The sequence below is a fragment of the Topomyia yanbarensis genome, chromosome 3, assembly GCF_030247195.1.
Source record: "Topomyia yanbarensis strain Yona2022 chromosome 3, ASM3024719v1, whole genome shotgun sequence".
NCBI lineage: Eukaryota > Metazoa > Arthropoda > Insecta > Diptera > Culicidae > Topomyia > Topomyia yanbarensis.
The window spans coordinates 315,300,441-315,316,140 of NC_080672.1; the positions used below are offsets into that span (position 1 = coordinate 315,300,441).

The 15,700-nt window shown below is 40.8% G+C and overlaps 1 protein-coding gene across 2 annotated transcripts in view; it reads right to left on the bottom strand.

Moving 5' to 3' along the window:
- LOC131692145 (uncharacterized) overlaps nt 1–15,700 on the bottom strand; it is a 309,783-nt gene that overhangs the window by 98,980 nt on the left and 195,103 nt on the right. For both annotated transcript variants that reach the window (XM_058979022.1, XM_058979021.1), the window contains exons 4-5: nt 124–202; nt 36–53 (exon numbers count right to left, since the gene is read on the bottom strand). In XM_058979022.1, the coding sequence (XP_058835005.1) occupies nt 36–53; nt 124–202 (97 nt within the window). The remainder of the gene's footprint in view (nt 1–35; nt 54–123; nt 203–15,700) is intronic.

The window sequence follows — 15,700 nt, forward strand, 5'->3', positions numbered from 1 at the left end:
GGTACAATATGACATAACTTTTTCGTTCCACTTACCTATCGTAATAATAATCCCTGAAAAAAGTACACAAAATAATCAATTAGTACACAGTTACGTATTGTTTCCTCCCAAAAAATTACTCACCAATCATTTCCAGTTTTGGTTTTGTTCTGTCGCTTACGTCCTGTTTGATGCGGTTTCGGCTCGGCGACCATATTGACATCTGCAATTAACGAAAAAAGAATAGAATCTGGTTATATTTAGGTTGACCAAAATGTATCTAAAATTAAATAACAACCGACCGTAAAACTAAGAATATAGCAATGCGGCGCCGACGGCCAAAACCTGCGTCACATCACATTAAGACATTTTTGTGATGCCTGAGTAGTACCTATATTTATTTTATTGCATACCTACAATGAACTTATCGTTGATCACATTTTATTCGGCGCATTCTCGTTTTATCGCATCTCACTGGGACTGGTTTTCATCCTCCACCGACTGCGATGGCTAATTAAAATTAATGCACTTGTCTGCTGCATGAATCATGTGAGCAATTTTTTAATGAACCTTTCAACCGCAGGACGACCTCCTTTTGGGATTACGAGGATCTTGAAGATAGAGCCAACAATAAATATAAACTCATTGTGGTTGATAAAAGCAGTCAGTAGCAGTACGTACACAAGCGGCAGACACAATGAGATGTTATATTTTGTTTTTTTTTTGATAGCGTCTGACGTGCGTGCTGTTGGATCTATGGTGCTTGGCTAAAGTCAACGACAATTCCGTAATCGCAAATAAGAAAAAGTTGCAACGACTAAGGTGCCGCACCATTTTTAGCCCCGCAGCACAGCAGAGCAGCGATAGGAGTGTGACAGTAGCGATCCGCAACTCATTCAACACTCGTTTGTTTTTCTGTGGATGACACCAGCAGACGTACGATGATGGCATGCGGCATGGTTCAGTATCGGAAAGGAAAGCGATGTGACCGTCAGTCACATCATGGGGGTAATATTTCATCCCGGTGTGATGGCATGCCAGAGGACGGAACGAGAGTCACACACGAACGCAATATTCACATGAATCAGCGAAATGGGATAATTGGGGGTAAGCACGTGCCAATAATGGGTGCAGGTGAGTGAGTTATGCTTAGTCGTTTGATGTTGATGCAGTTACGGTGTGTTTATATTCAATACGAGCGAAGTTTTATAATTTTGTATCTAACATTCGTTTCAGAAATGTTTCTGGGACTGAAACTGGTTCAGTTCAATCATAAATAACGATACAAATTATTTTGCAAAAGCAGTCATTAGTTGTGCTGGGACTGATGGTCTACTATTCCATTAGCGACTATAAATTTTATTTTATTGTTAGCTCCGCCTAGTTGACGATGAAGCATCTTTGAAATACGTAAAACCAATTGCCTTGAAGAAGAATTTGTGTCGTAGAAGTCACAAGTATTTTGTTGCCGATGACTTACTCGATAATTCTTAGAAGGAATGCTAGCACCCAACGAAGAGCGCTCTTAAAATTTTCCCCGACACGAGACGGGTGGCAAAGCCGTATTGTTACTGGTAAGAAAGAGCGTCGAGCAGTAATATTTCATACAGTCTACGACAAACGGTCCTTATTCGGACCATTCTTATAAGAGTTAGAATTGAAATTTTGATTTTGCATTTTGCGAAATAACTTCCCTCTCATCGGGTTAATTAATCTATAGTAATTTTCCGAAAAAGTACGAATAATCAAATTTAGATTTTCGAATGGATGTGTATGAGTGACAGCCACATTGAAGTAAGAAAATACCTATAATGATTTGAATCAGAAACGGAACCTTTGCTGTAAAATGCTTCTATCATTACAAAATGTTTGACAGCAGAAGTAGCCGAGTTGTGTACTTCAATAATTGTCGCTGTACTGAACGAAATAATTAGATTTTTCGCACTCGATTTGGAAATACTAACAAGAATTTTACTACAAATTCCCTAGATGATACTATTACCATGATCTATCTATCTTTTTTTTGCCTTTCTCATATAGAAAGGTTATGCAATCGCTCTAAAAATCGTTAATCCGAGTGTCATATGCCATTCGACTTAGTTCATCGAGATAGTAAAATGTCTCTGTGTGTATGTATGTGTGTAGGTGTGTATGTGTGCATGTGGAAAAAAAATGTCACCTCTGTTTTCAGAGATAGCTGGACCGATTTGCACAAACTTAGTCTCAAATGAAAGGTACAACGGCTGCTATTGAATTTTTTGTTGATTTGACTTCTGGTTCAGGAATTACGGGTTGAAGAGTGCGACCACACAGCAAATTCCCATATAAACTGAAATGAAAAATTCTCAAAGGGGGGTGTTGTGACACAGCATCATTCTTGGTCGGTTCCTCGACATATCATTTATATATCGATCGTAACTCGTAGTGAGTACACTGCAAGTAGTGACTTGTGATCGTGAGAAAGAGAGTGAGAGAGAGAGAGGAGTAGCGAGAGATCATGGTAGAGTATGGATGTAAATGTGTTGCCAGTTTCATTGCAATTATTCAATGTACTTCATAAGTTGATCCAGTAAGAATAAATGTATCAGTTACGATTGTAGACCACCGTCAGAGATGGTCGGTTTTTCTCTGTGATAACGCGAGGAATAAAATTGGTTTTAGTATATGGCCATTGCGCGTTTTATTCACACGGTTTGATGGTCGATTAACCTATTTTGCTGCTGTTCACATGTCTCTGCAACCAGAGGAATAAAATGAATTCTTGGTCCCGCATATTCCGATTAAAAGACGAACCGACTACACAACGTAGGGCCTAGGCGCCAGACGAAACAGGGGGAGTAAGGGAAAATTTCAAAATCGAATTTGTATTTAGGATGCCAAATGACTTTAAAATGCAAATGAAACGTTGAGATTTGATGTAACCTCGAAAATTTTTTTTGACGAAGATTGACTTTTTTGACTTTGGCACATTTTTGCCTTTCTCATATAGAAAGGTTATGCAACCGCTCTAAAAATCGTCAACCTAATCCCGGCTTGTATTGACCTAAAACCTAACTTTTTTGGTTTGTATTGGCTTAAGTAGGAGTATGTTTTAGGGGTTGCTACTTTAAAATTATAACTAAAATTTCTTAACGGATCTTCCTCCTTGATCCCCCGCTGGTTTCAAGCGATGCTTCAGTGCCGACACATAGTATCTCAAATTGTGGCTGTCGATCCATTGTATGTACTATGAGAAAATCGTACTGAATATGTAATATACTTTTCCACCATTGTACTGAACATAACCAGCTATGGAATCGTAGTTAGGACAAATGAGAAAGGCACAATTGCACCACTAGGTGGATTAAAACAGGCTTTTTAATTTTTTAATTTAAGCTGTTTAGCTATTTAGCTTTAGCCATCCCTGGGCCGAGTTTCATTGCTTATAACATATGGAAAAACCTGTTTTAATTCACCTAGCGGTGCAATTGTGCCTTTCTCATTTATCCAAACTACACGAAAAAAATTGTTCCCAAAATCGTGAATAAAGGGCCATGAATTCTGGAACAATCACGTTCTTACGTTATGAAAACAGGACCATGAACACATATCATGTGTTTTATAATTATGTTCAATTTCCCTTAAGTAACGCCCACATAACGCTTATTTTAGTGGAACCATTTGTTTTTGTTTTGTGAACTTAGTCACGGGTTCCGTCAAGTCATTTCTAATGCGATTTTCAGTATGCGAACTTTCATGAGTAGGGGCGTTAGTACCCAAAATCTAAATATTCTGGATATGTTCTCGTGAACTATTTCAAGAAATTCAAAATTGTATACATGAATCCATTTAATTCTCGTGAACAAATTCATGATCTCTAATATATTAGGTACGATCCAATATCCGTACTCGTGAAATAGTTCACAAAATCATCAAATTATTCATGTATTCATGAACTGGTTCATGATTCCTAATATATGTCACCATCCAATATCCGTGATCGTGAAATAGTTCACGAAATTATGAAATATAATTCATGTATTCGTGAACTGTTTCATGATATCTAGTATAAGTCACAACTCACGTTCGTTTTTGTATTATAGTTTAAGAAATCATTCATGTATTCGTGAACTGGTTCATGATGCCTAGTACATGATTTACACTCAATTCTGCGTGCTGGTGATATTTAGAAGATATCGCTAATCATTTACAATTTCATGCAACATGATAATGAAATTTTTTCGTGAACTCTTTCACAAAATTTAGAGAATTATTCGTGGAATCATTTTTATTCCATGAACTGTTTTATGCAATGTCCAGCTGCTAGCGACCATAGTAATAGACACGAGCATTAGATATAAAAAACTAGGTATTAGGACCTCGAACCTCGTTATTCGTTTGATAAGGTTAATGGTGATGTCTGGATAGAAAACGAAAACTGCGCTGAGAATCCCAAATAGTGTGCGTGATTTTATTCACAGAACAAAATATCGCGCATCAGTCACATTTTTATGATCCAGTTAATATTGTCACGTTATTCTGACTTACCAAAAAGTAAAAGATCACAATTAGGCGAAGAGAATTTACGAATACCATGGTAAAACCACATGAACATGAACATTAGTCATATTACTCGTCGTGTCAAATTTGGAAGTAAGATCCAAAATAAAACATCACGATAACATGAACAGAAATTACGAAAATCATGACTAAGATCCTGAAATTATAAACATGAATTACTCTATTCATGACTAAAATATTACGATAACATGAACAGCAGTTACAAAATTCGTGACTTAGATCCTGAAATCCTGAACATAAATCACACAACTCGTGACAAAAATATCTAAAATTATGACAAAGATCCTGTAATCATGAACATGAATCACTCTACTCGTAACTAAAATATCACGATAACGTGAATAGAAATTACAAAAATTGCGACTAAGATCCTAAAAATCCTAATTATGAATTTTAATTCCGCTGGTCTGAAAAATGCAATAGTAAACAAGAATCGCGAATAAGCTCTCGAAATCATGAACATCATTTGACTGTCGGCTGTATATTCCCAAATCATGAACTCGAATCACAACAAAAACTAAATATGTCCAGGGAACAACAACAGTACCCTAGCCAAACATTCTAATGTAACGCCATATATATTAGGGTGGCGAATTGAATACCGCAGAACCAAGTTAGAAAAATTCGTAATTCTTCAAAGAACTCCTACGCTTAATCTGAATCAAATCTGTCGGATCATGTTCTAGCACAAATGATTCTAAGTTTGTATGGAGTTTACTTAGGGTTCGCAGTACCGACCCTTTTTGGTGAAAACCGGTACTACGGTACTGAAGCCCTCAGAACCGGTAGTACCGGTACTCGAACATTTTTAAAAAAAATCGAAAACAGCTTCAAAGTGAAATCGAATGCTCAAACTGATGACCTTATTCTCAGATGATTGATTTGTGCTGATCAAAAAAACATGTTTATTGTTTTTAATTGCTTCGGAATGATATGACTCATTTCACAGAAGATATTTTTCGTATGCGGCACTTTCTTTTATTTTAAAATCTAGGCCACTTTGATATTACTAACTGCTAAGCGGTGCGACTTTTGTCGACTTGAACAGATGGTAAATGTAAGAAACCCTATTAATAACAGTAAATCAAAGCGAGAATGACAGTAAATCCGAGCAGGTTGCTCGCATTTCCTCTCTTGCTTTTCTGTAAATTGTTTTCGATCTTTATGTCATTTGTCTACTATTCTCTAATGCATACCAAGGCTCCTTGCTTTTCCGTAAAATATTGAGTTTTCCAGAATTTTCCGATCACCAATAATTACAAATCGCCCCATTTGAAGCAGTTCACCAACTCTAAAATTATTAGCTACTAAATCGCTGTTCGTTCTTTTATAGATAATGGTTTAAGATCAAACCAAATACAGACATGACTTAGACCATAGTCTTGTTACGCGCCACCCAGTGAATAATGAAAACCAATCAGAATGTCGCTAATAAACAAAATAATAGCCAATTTTTACGTCTCTTACGTTAGATGTGAATATTTTGAAATTTAGTACAAGATCGTTAAATTTTAATTTCGACAAAATAAAGCAAGAATTTAGACATACCGTTCAGTACAACGGGAGCTAGTAATGTTTTACTTCTAGAATTATTATGATGATGGCTCCACCTCATTCCCCTACAAAGGTGTTAGCTCAACGATTTATCTAGAAGACAATTAATATAATTAAAAGTCATCTTGTAGACCGATATTTTGAAACAGGTCCCCCTAGAGAGTCCACATATTTTTCATAAAAAATTGTATGGTACCGAAAATACCGGTATTGGCTTTTGTTCAGTACCGGTATTACGGTATCAAAAATGGGTCGGTATTCCCGGGATTTTCGGTACCGGTATTACCGGTACCACAACCCTAAGTTTACTATGAGAAAATAATACAATTTCATTAAATTCATAAATATGCCGCCTGATGTCCCTGAAAAATATATTGTATGTCACATTCTATAGATTCAGTCAAGTATAACAACTTCTTCTAAAGATAGTTCATAGCTATAACTACTGCTTCATGAGTTGTTGCAAAATTAAACATTCGTTGCCCTGAAAGTTATGAAAAAAATGCTGGCTCTGGCTATCCGGCGATCTGAGCCTTCAATCACGTATTTGTTGTGCTCACCAGTTATACCGTTGGTGTAAAGTGGAAATAAAGTCCAGATGGTATCATCTGAAACATGTGATCTAAATGACTTGGGATAGAATTCTACCAGAATTATTTTTATGTATTTTTTCTGTACAATAATATACGTTGAGCAAATAAAAATTAAAACGAGACTGAAGCGGGAAAGATTCTCGTTATTTTGAAGCTCAACTGATGTTCGGCTAGTATATCACGGTTAACTTAATTGAAATATCAGCCAGAGTATCCAGATAAATTCAATTTTCACCAACGATGCAGACACCTACGCATTGTATAAAGAATAACTTTTGAACCAGAAGTCGCAGCCTATTATACTCTTCGGGGAGTTGTACATGGTACTCGTATCTACCGGAATTAGCATAGCATATATTTTTAGAATACATAGGAACGTGTCTACGAAATATAAAATAATATGGATCCTTTAGCCATGTTAAATCACATACAAACTTTAAACCATTTGTGCTAAAATATAGTACAACCTATCAAATCAACATTTTGCATGGTTGAATGAGGTCATACAGCGAATAGTTTTAGATCGGTTCTACTGAATTCTAAAATTTGTGCCACCCTAATGTTTCGGGGCGAGCTAGTTTTATTGAAAACACAAATAGTTTCATGAATTTGAGGTTTATTATTCATAATTTCAGGAACTTGGTCATGGTTTTCGTAAATTGTTCAGTTCACGAAATTGTGATTTTTTGTTCATGAATTTATGACTGGTTTTTTTCGTGTACAATTCCATGGCTGGTTATGTTCAATATAATGTTGGAAATATCCATTACATATTCATTTTCACATACATACAATGCATCGACAGCCACAATTTTGAGAAGCTATTTGTCGAAGCTGAATCACTTGAACCCAAACAGCGGATCCAGGAGGAGGGTTCGAGGAGTCCGGACATGGCCAAAAAGTTTCAACTTGTTAACAAATTTTAAATTTGCTTCAATTTTAAAGTAGTTTTCAAACTCAAAATCGTTTCAAACCAAATTTTTCACTGGTTTTACAGACGTACTAAGGAAGTTTATTTTGGAGGAACCAGGAAATTTTCTACGAGGGGGGGGGATTTATGAGGGAAGGTGGGTTTAGGGAAGGATGGTGTGTGACGGGGGGATAGACCGGGATTAGGTTGACGATGTTCAGAAAGGTTGCATAACCTTTCTATATGAGAAAGGTAAAAAAGTAAGGTGAACTTATAAATATATGACATCACTTTTATCACTTAAACTACCATAACAAACGAACAAAGCGCACCAGGGCTTCTAAATTTCGAGAAACATCGTTGATTAAGCTTCCAAACAAACGCTAAAAAATGGTGCAGTTTGTTTGAATAGAAAAAAAGTTATTCTGAAAAATTAGGGTGAACGTGTAACTATGGGACACACTGTATTTTCCCATGGAATCAATGTCAAAAACTTGAAGCAAATTGGGTGGAGGTCTAAAATTGTCCAAATTTCAAAAATGAGTGTTTATTTGCAATGCTCTAATGCGGGTGCGAGGGTGGCCAAGGGGGGGGGGGGGGTGAAAGGTGGAGGTATTAGGGTAAGTGGGAGGCGATACTGCACCAAACTGCATATTATTCCTTGTATTTGAGACTTGTTTTGAGAAAATAGGTTCAGTCATCTCCTAATAACCGATGCGCAATTGTTGGTCACACACATTCACACAGCCATACACACATACGAATACACACGTTTTCCGAACTCAAAGAAGTGAGTTGAATGGTATAAGAGAGTCGGCCAACAATTTCAAGCAACTTGTAACTCATTTTAATTATTTTTGCATCATTTATACCTATATTGATTACGGGTTTATATGGAAATTTCGCATGTAGCCGCATACTTCAATCCGTAACACAGGAACCGGAACTCCGATTCAAAGGAAATTTAATAGCATTCAATTGGATATGACACTCGGCCCTCGATTAGGTTGACGGTTTTCAGAGTGATTGCATAACCTTTCTATATGAGAAAGGCAAAAAGATGCATAACTTCATAAAATGTGTTCTAAATTACTTATAGTTGCAGTTCACTGATGCTCAATGAAACACACATTGATCACTTTGGACACCTTCGGCGGAACCGGAAGCTTCGGGAATGTGACTAAATTCTTGAATAGAATTCACATCTGCTTCTTGGAAATGTTTGACTCGATTTTCTCAAATTCATAGATTGCTGCCCAATTGCATTTGAATGAAGTGTAATACAGTGAAAACCCGCTTTTATCAGCCCCTTGGTAAATTTTAGGCTGATAAAACGAGGACATTGATAAAATCGGGACATATATTTTTCTTTCTTCTCAAGAAACCGAAACTCTTAAAATATTTTTCTTTAGTTCCTCGATATATACACTGAAACCTCCATTTACGAACGAAACCGGGGGTTCGTAAACTGAATTAGTTCGTAAAAAAATGTTCGTTATTTGGGATTTAGTTCGTTAAAAAAGTTTAATTCACATTCTTATTAATATTCGTTGGCTGAGCAATATTCTGGATCACTCTAACAATATGGATATTTTTTGAACGGGCTTGACAAGTAGATGCTGAAAATAGACAATTGGAAACGTTTTGAAATCCAATATGGCGTTTTCCGGTTGAGCAATATTCTCGATAACCCTAACAATATGGGTATTTTTGGAATGGGCTTGCCAAGTAGATGCTAAAAATGGACAATTGAAACCTTTTCCAAGTTCAATATGACGATTACCGGTTGAGCAATATTCTTGATAACTAACAATATGGGTTCTATTTCCGTCATGCACTCGTCAACCCTATCCCGAAAATACCCATATTGTTGAGGGTATAGAAAATTTATCTAAACCGGAGGTCGCCATCTTGGATTCCAAAATGGTTCAAGACACCGATTTCCGTCATGCACTCGTCAACCCCATTCCGAAAATACCCAACTTATATTAGTAACAATTAACTAAGAATACATAAGTATATAACTTCATGCTGTAATGTACGAACACAAACTTTCCAAAAAGAGTTCGTTATTTCGAATTTAGTTCGTAAAAAAAGTTACGTAAATTGAATATTACGTAAAAAAAAGAGTTCGTAAATGGAGGTTTCAGTGTACTCATAACCCATTTTGATTATTTAGTTTAAATTTCCCTTAAGGGGGTCTAACAGTGCAAAATTCATAAAAAAATTAAAAAAAATATTTTTTGCATATTTCAGATCTCTAATGGCATTTTAGTTTTTGACATTGCACTACACCGGTGTAGTCGGTGCTACACTCATTCAAACTTGGGTGTAATCAGTCTATCTCTTTCTTTGCACTACACCGGTGTAGCACCAGGAAAAAAACGAAAACGCTATAAGATATGAAAAATTTGCTTAAGAAAGGATTTACTCAAATTCAAGTTGGTTCTTTTTCTAGAGCCCATCAAACTATCAATTTTCATACGAACCTGACAAAATCGGATCAAACAGCTGATAAAATCGGGGGCTGATAAAATCGGGTCTTCACTGCATTTGTGTTTGTATGTATGTGACCAACAATCGCCCATCGGTTACTCGGAGACGATTTTCCCAAACATAGTCTTAAATGAAAGGCACAGGTTGCCATTGAATTTAACTCTGATCCGATATCCTGCTCCAGGGTTGCAGGTTGAGAAGTATACCACCATGATATTTAGATGATGCTAAACTTACCAAATGGGGATTACATAATTAAATTACTTAGATTTGGCCACCAATGACGATCTTGATGCCCCAGAAAACTTGCACATGTTCATGCCAATGCCTATTCCTCAGAAGATTCTTGACCGATTCCCAACATCTTCCAAATTTGAAATGATTGAGGCAAAGCTTCAGGTGGCTGCTAATGAATTTCACCCCGATCTGACTTTTGGTTCCGGAGTTACAGGTTGGCTAGTGCGGTAACATAGGAATTTCCCATATACCTGTTCCATCATAATACATACTTACTTTTTGCTTTTCATATAGAAAGGTTTTTCTACTACTCTTAAAATCGTCAACCTAATCCAGACCATTCTTTTATTTGAATAAGTAGGGGGATGAGCCTATTTTCGCCATGTTTCTATTATCACCCGACCCATTTGAAGCCGTTGGTTAGAGCAGTGTCTGTCATCTTTGTTCTACGCATTGAGTTAAATGGTAGCGCAACAATAGGGACACTCGAGTCGAGTTTTCGTTGCGCTCAAACACGAGAATTTCACCGATTTCAGCGCAATTGTGTTTTTATGACAGTTCTTAACAACGAAGCAAAGCTGTTGATGTCAATTTGTACGCATTCCATTGATTGTAGGCCGAGTAATTAATGAATTAGTGAGGCACCCTCCTTAGTGTGTTGAAAGTGGGCACTTTACCCTATTCTGAATTTTAACAGGGGTGTATTGCGGAAGATTACTCCATCCGCCCAATTATCGTAGCGCCATCCCATCTCCACCTCCCCTATCAAACCTATAATTCTCCCATTCCCATCGCCTTCGCCCACTAGGCATACCCAAATAAGCCGGGGGCGGTGCCTTTGGGTTGTGGCTTTTTCATTCCCCTCACACACCGTCCCCCCAAGAGGTCCTGGGTGAAGGCGCCCACGTGAGGTCGTTAGGGACGGAAATGACTCTCCAGTGTAAGCATCTGGACGAGCTCACGACCGCAGACGATGTCGTCGCAGCCGTCAAGGAGCAATTCGACGTAACAATCGAGCGGGCCTCTGTGTGCTTGAGAGGGGGACCCTCCGGCACCAAAGTAGCCTACTTTAGGTTACTGAAGGCAGATGTCAAAAAGGTTACCGTGATAGGTAAACTGAAGGTCGGCTGGTCAGTATGCCCAATCAGCATGCCCCAGCCGCCTTCAGTGAATAGGTGCTATCGGTGCCTTGAATCCGGCCATAAATCGTACGAATGTAAAGGTACAGACAGGAGCAAACTATGTCGTCGCTGCGGCGAGGAGGGGCATAAGGAGCGCGGCTGCACTAAGGCGCATAAATGCCTTATCTGCACCGCTAAGAAGCCCGTAATCATGCTATGGGCGGAACTTCGTGTCCTTTTGGTGAGGCAAATAAGAAGAAGCCGTGAACGTCACACAGTTAAATCTTAACCATTCGTCGCTGTTGTGCTATCTTATGACAAACGCCATTTTGGAGTAAACTGAGTTAGATATGCCACATTGCTTGTTTGAAAAATCTCTACAAAGTGGCGTTTTCAGAATTTTGAAATTCTACTTGGTTACTTAGATATAGCGAGAAACATGATGAGAAATTGTGATTGTGCTGCTTCAAATCACTGTATCTAGTGATTTTCTCAAGTTATATTGAGGTTTTAGATGTTTTCATGTGTGAAAATGTCTGAGGAACACAATGGCATAAACATTTTCAAAAGAAACTTACACGAGTTGTGAGAAAAACACAGTTTTACTTTTAAACTGGAAATAAAGGATATTTGGCAACACTGTAACCTAAAATAACATTTTTTTTCTAGATTCCCTGACTCATTTCCTTCAAAATGCATTTCACTGATTGTTTATAGACCATATGAACGCAAAGATATGAACAAAAGTTAAAAATTGATGATTTTTTTCTATGGAAAATTTTCCATGCACGATTATGACACATCATACAAAATTTGTCATCAATACACGCCTATGACACGTGTGAGTGCGACTTTTGTTTACATTAATAGTAAAAACTCGCAACATAGTCAACCGACCTTCGTAATATTTGAGAGATTAATGCAGAATAGATAGAAGCATCAATTGTCTTCTTCAGATTGTTTATACAATTTATAAGTTTCAAGATATTCAATCTCAAACTTTAAAAATCGTTTTTCTCGAAATGTGCTAAATGGCGCTTGTCATAAGATAGCACAACAGCGACGCATTGTGCAGCAGCCCAACAGCTGTTGTGGCAGTCGGTCTCGGAGTCGAGGACAGATGTTGCCCTCCTATCAGACCCGTACAACATCCTTGCCGGCAACGGCAATTAGGTGTCGGACGGGCCTGGAATGGTGGCAATCTGTACAACGGGACGGTTCCCGGTTCAAAAGGTAATACACTTCTCCGCCGAGGGTGTTGCGATGGTTAAGATCAATGGTGTGTTCTATTGTAGCTGCTACGCTCCACCAAGGTGGCCCATAGAACAGTTCAACCAGATGATCGACAGGCTCTCATCAGACCTAGTGGACCGGAAACCGGTAGTTATAGCGAGAGACTTTAACGCTTGGGCAGTAGAGTGGGGCAGCAGCTGTACATATAGCAGGGGCCAAGCGCTAATGGAGGTGCTTGCGAAACTCGATACTGTGCTAGCTAACAATGGCTCCGCTAGTACATTCCGTAGAAACGGGGTGGAGGCATGGATTGACGTAACATTTGCCAGTCCGATTCTGGTTCCAGGCATGGAATGGAGGGTAGACGCGGCCCTGGGACTGGAGGCCAACACCGACAGTCTAAGCGGGGAAGCACTGGTAGCCGTTCTATCACGCGCGTGCGACGCCACTATGCCGAGAAAAACCCTGCCAAGAAACGGCAGATGCCCGGTATACTGGTGGAGTGCCGAGATTGCAGCTCTACGATCAGCCTGCCTCAGAGCTAGACATAGGATGCAAAGAGCCCGCACCGAGGATGCAAGAGAGAACCGCCGTGGAGTGTTTCGAGCAGCGAAATTGGCCCTTAACAAGGCCATTAAAAGCATGTTTCGACAACCTTTGTGAGATTGCCAACGCGAATCCGTGGAATGACGCCTACAGAATCGTGATGGCCAAGACCAAAGGGGGCTTTTCACCCTCAGAACGGTCTCCGGACCGGTTGGCGACGATTATCGAAGTTCTCTTCCCGTCTCGAGCCACAAGCCTCTGGCCACCTGCATTACGAGACAGTGCGGGAATGGCCGAAATGGTGGCTCCGGTGGCGAATGAAGAACTACTCGCAGTGGCTAATTCCTTAGCAATGAACAAAGCTCCAGGGCCGGATGGAGTTCCAAACAGCGCTTTCAAGGCAGCGATCATAGCGAACCTCAGGCTAGCTATGCAGAGATGCCTTGACGGGTGCCGTTTCCCCGATAGATGGAAAAGGCAAAAATTGGTGTTGTTGTCGAATCCCGGGAAGCCGCCAGGTGACCCATCGGCGTACAGACCAATCTGTGTGATCGACACGACTGGCAAACTGCTTGAGAGGATCATCCTCAACAGGCTAACCCCGTACGCAGAAGGTACGGACGGCCTGTCAAGCAACCAGTTTGGCTTTCGGAAGGGTAAGTCCACAGTGAACGCTATCAACTCAGTGGTAAAGACTACCGAGATAGCGATCCAACGAAAAAGGTGAGGCATTCGATACTGTGCGTTAGTGACACTTGATGTGAAGAACGCATTCAACAGCGCAAGCCGGGATGCCATCGCGCTCTCGTTACACCAGCTTAGCCTAGCGGAGCCTCCTCTGTACCGGATCCTGAAAAGCTACATCCAGAACCGCGTACTGCTATACGAGACCGATGCCGGTCAGAAAAGGGTTCCGATTACCGCCGGAGTCCCGCAGGGCTCGATCCTAGGCCCGGTGCTATGGAACCTCATGTATGACGGGGTTTTGAGACTGAAGTTCCCTCCTACGGTCAAGATCGTCGGCTTTGCCGACGATGTAACCTTGGAGGTCTACGGGGAGTCAATCTCTGAGGTAAAACTAACCCCAGAACACGCGATCAACACGGTGGAGGAATGGATGAGCGCGAGAGGACTGGAGCTCGCTCGTCATAAGACGGAGGTAGTTATCGTCAACAACCGCAAGTCGGCACAACATGCAGTTATCCATGTGGGAGAAGTCGCGATCACCTCACAGCGGAGTCTGAAGTCTCTCGGAGTCATTATAGACGACAAGCTGACCTTCGGCAGCCACGTCGACCACACATGCAAGATTGCGTCGACTGCTGTTGCGGCTCTATCGAGGATGATGTCCAACAGCTCAAAGGTGTGCGCCAGTAGACGTAGGTTACTGGCAGGCGTTGCCGTATCTATCCTCAGGTACGGCGGCCCGTCATGGTCAAGAGCACTGAGGGTAACCAGTTACCTACAGAAACTGGAGAGCACCTACCGCGTGATGTGCCTCAGAGTGATATCTGCCTACCGCACGGTATCACACGATGCATCCTGCGTGATAGCGAGCATGATGCCAGTCGGGCTGGTCATTCGGGAAGATGAGGAGTGTTTCGAACTACGTGGAAATAGGGGAGCCCGCGAGCGCACCAGGGTGACCTCGGTCGCCAGATGGCAGCTTGAGTGGGATAACTCCTCGAAAGGTAGGTGGACCCACCGGCTGATACCTAACATATCGAGCTGGGTGGGCCGACCCCATGGGGAAGTTCACTTCCACCTGACACAATTCCTGTCAGGCCATGGCTGTTTCCGACAGTACCTCCACAGGTTCGGGCACGTGGAGGTCCCCGCCTGCCCGGACTGTCCAGGTGTAGACGAAACTGCCGAACACATACTGTTCGTATGTCATCGTTTCGACGTCGAAAGAAGAGCAATGCTTGACGTCTGCGGCTGGGACACAACCCCTGATACCCTTATTCAGCGGATGTGTCAATCGGTGGAGAAGTGGAACGCAGTTTCGACTACAACCACCCAGATTGCCTGTAGGCTACAGGTAATTTGGCTCACCGAGCAACAGACGACGGGCACGACTAACTAGTGATTGGTTAGTTAGAGCGAAAAAGGCCGAGCGCAGAAAAGTGAGTGAATGGTCTGTTCATGCTGAGCCAGGTTTGGCGCAGCGACTGGCAACCGCGTAAGGGGTAAACCCAGCCACCCCGAAGCAAGGCAGAAGAGCGAATGTATAGGCGTAGAAGTGGACTGCCTCATGTCAAGATGGGAGAGTCGTAGCGTAGTATGTTTGGACTTAGCTATCGATGCCTCGTGGCGTGGCAGAGGAGTGAAAGGGTGAGCATCCAAGTCAGTCTCACACGGTATGTTAAGGGTGAGCACAAAAGTCAGCCTCACATGGTATGGCAGAAGTGGTGCCTAATAAAAATGCCCCACATGAGATGCCAGGGGGAGCGACAGGGGTATAATAGTGT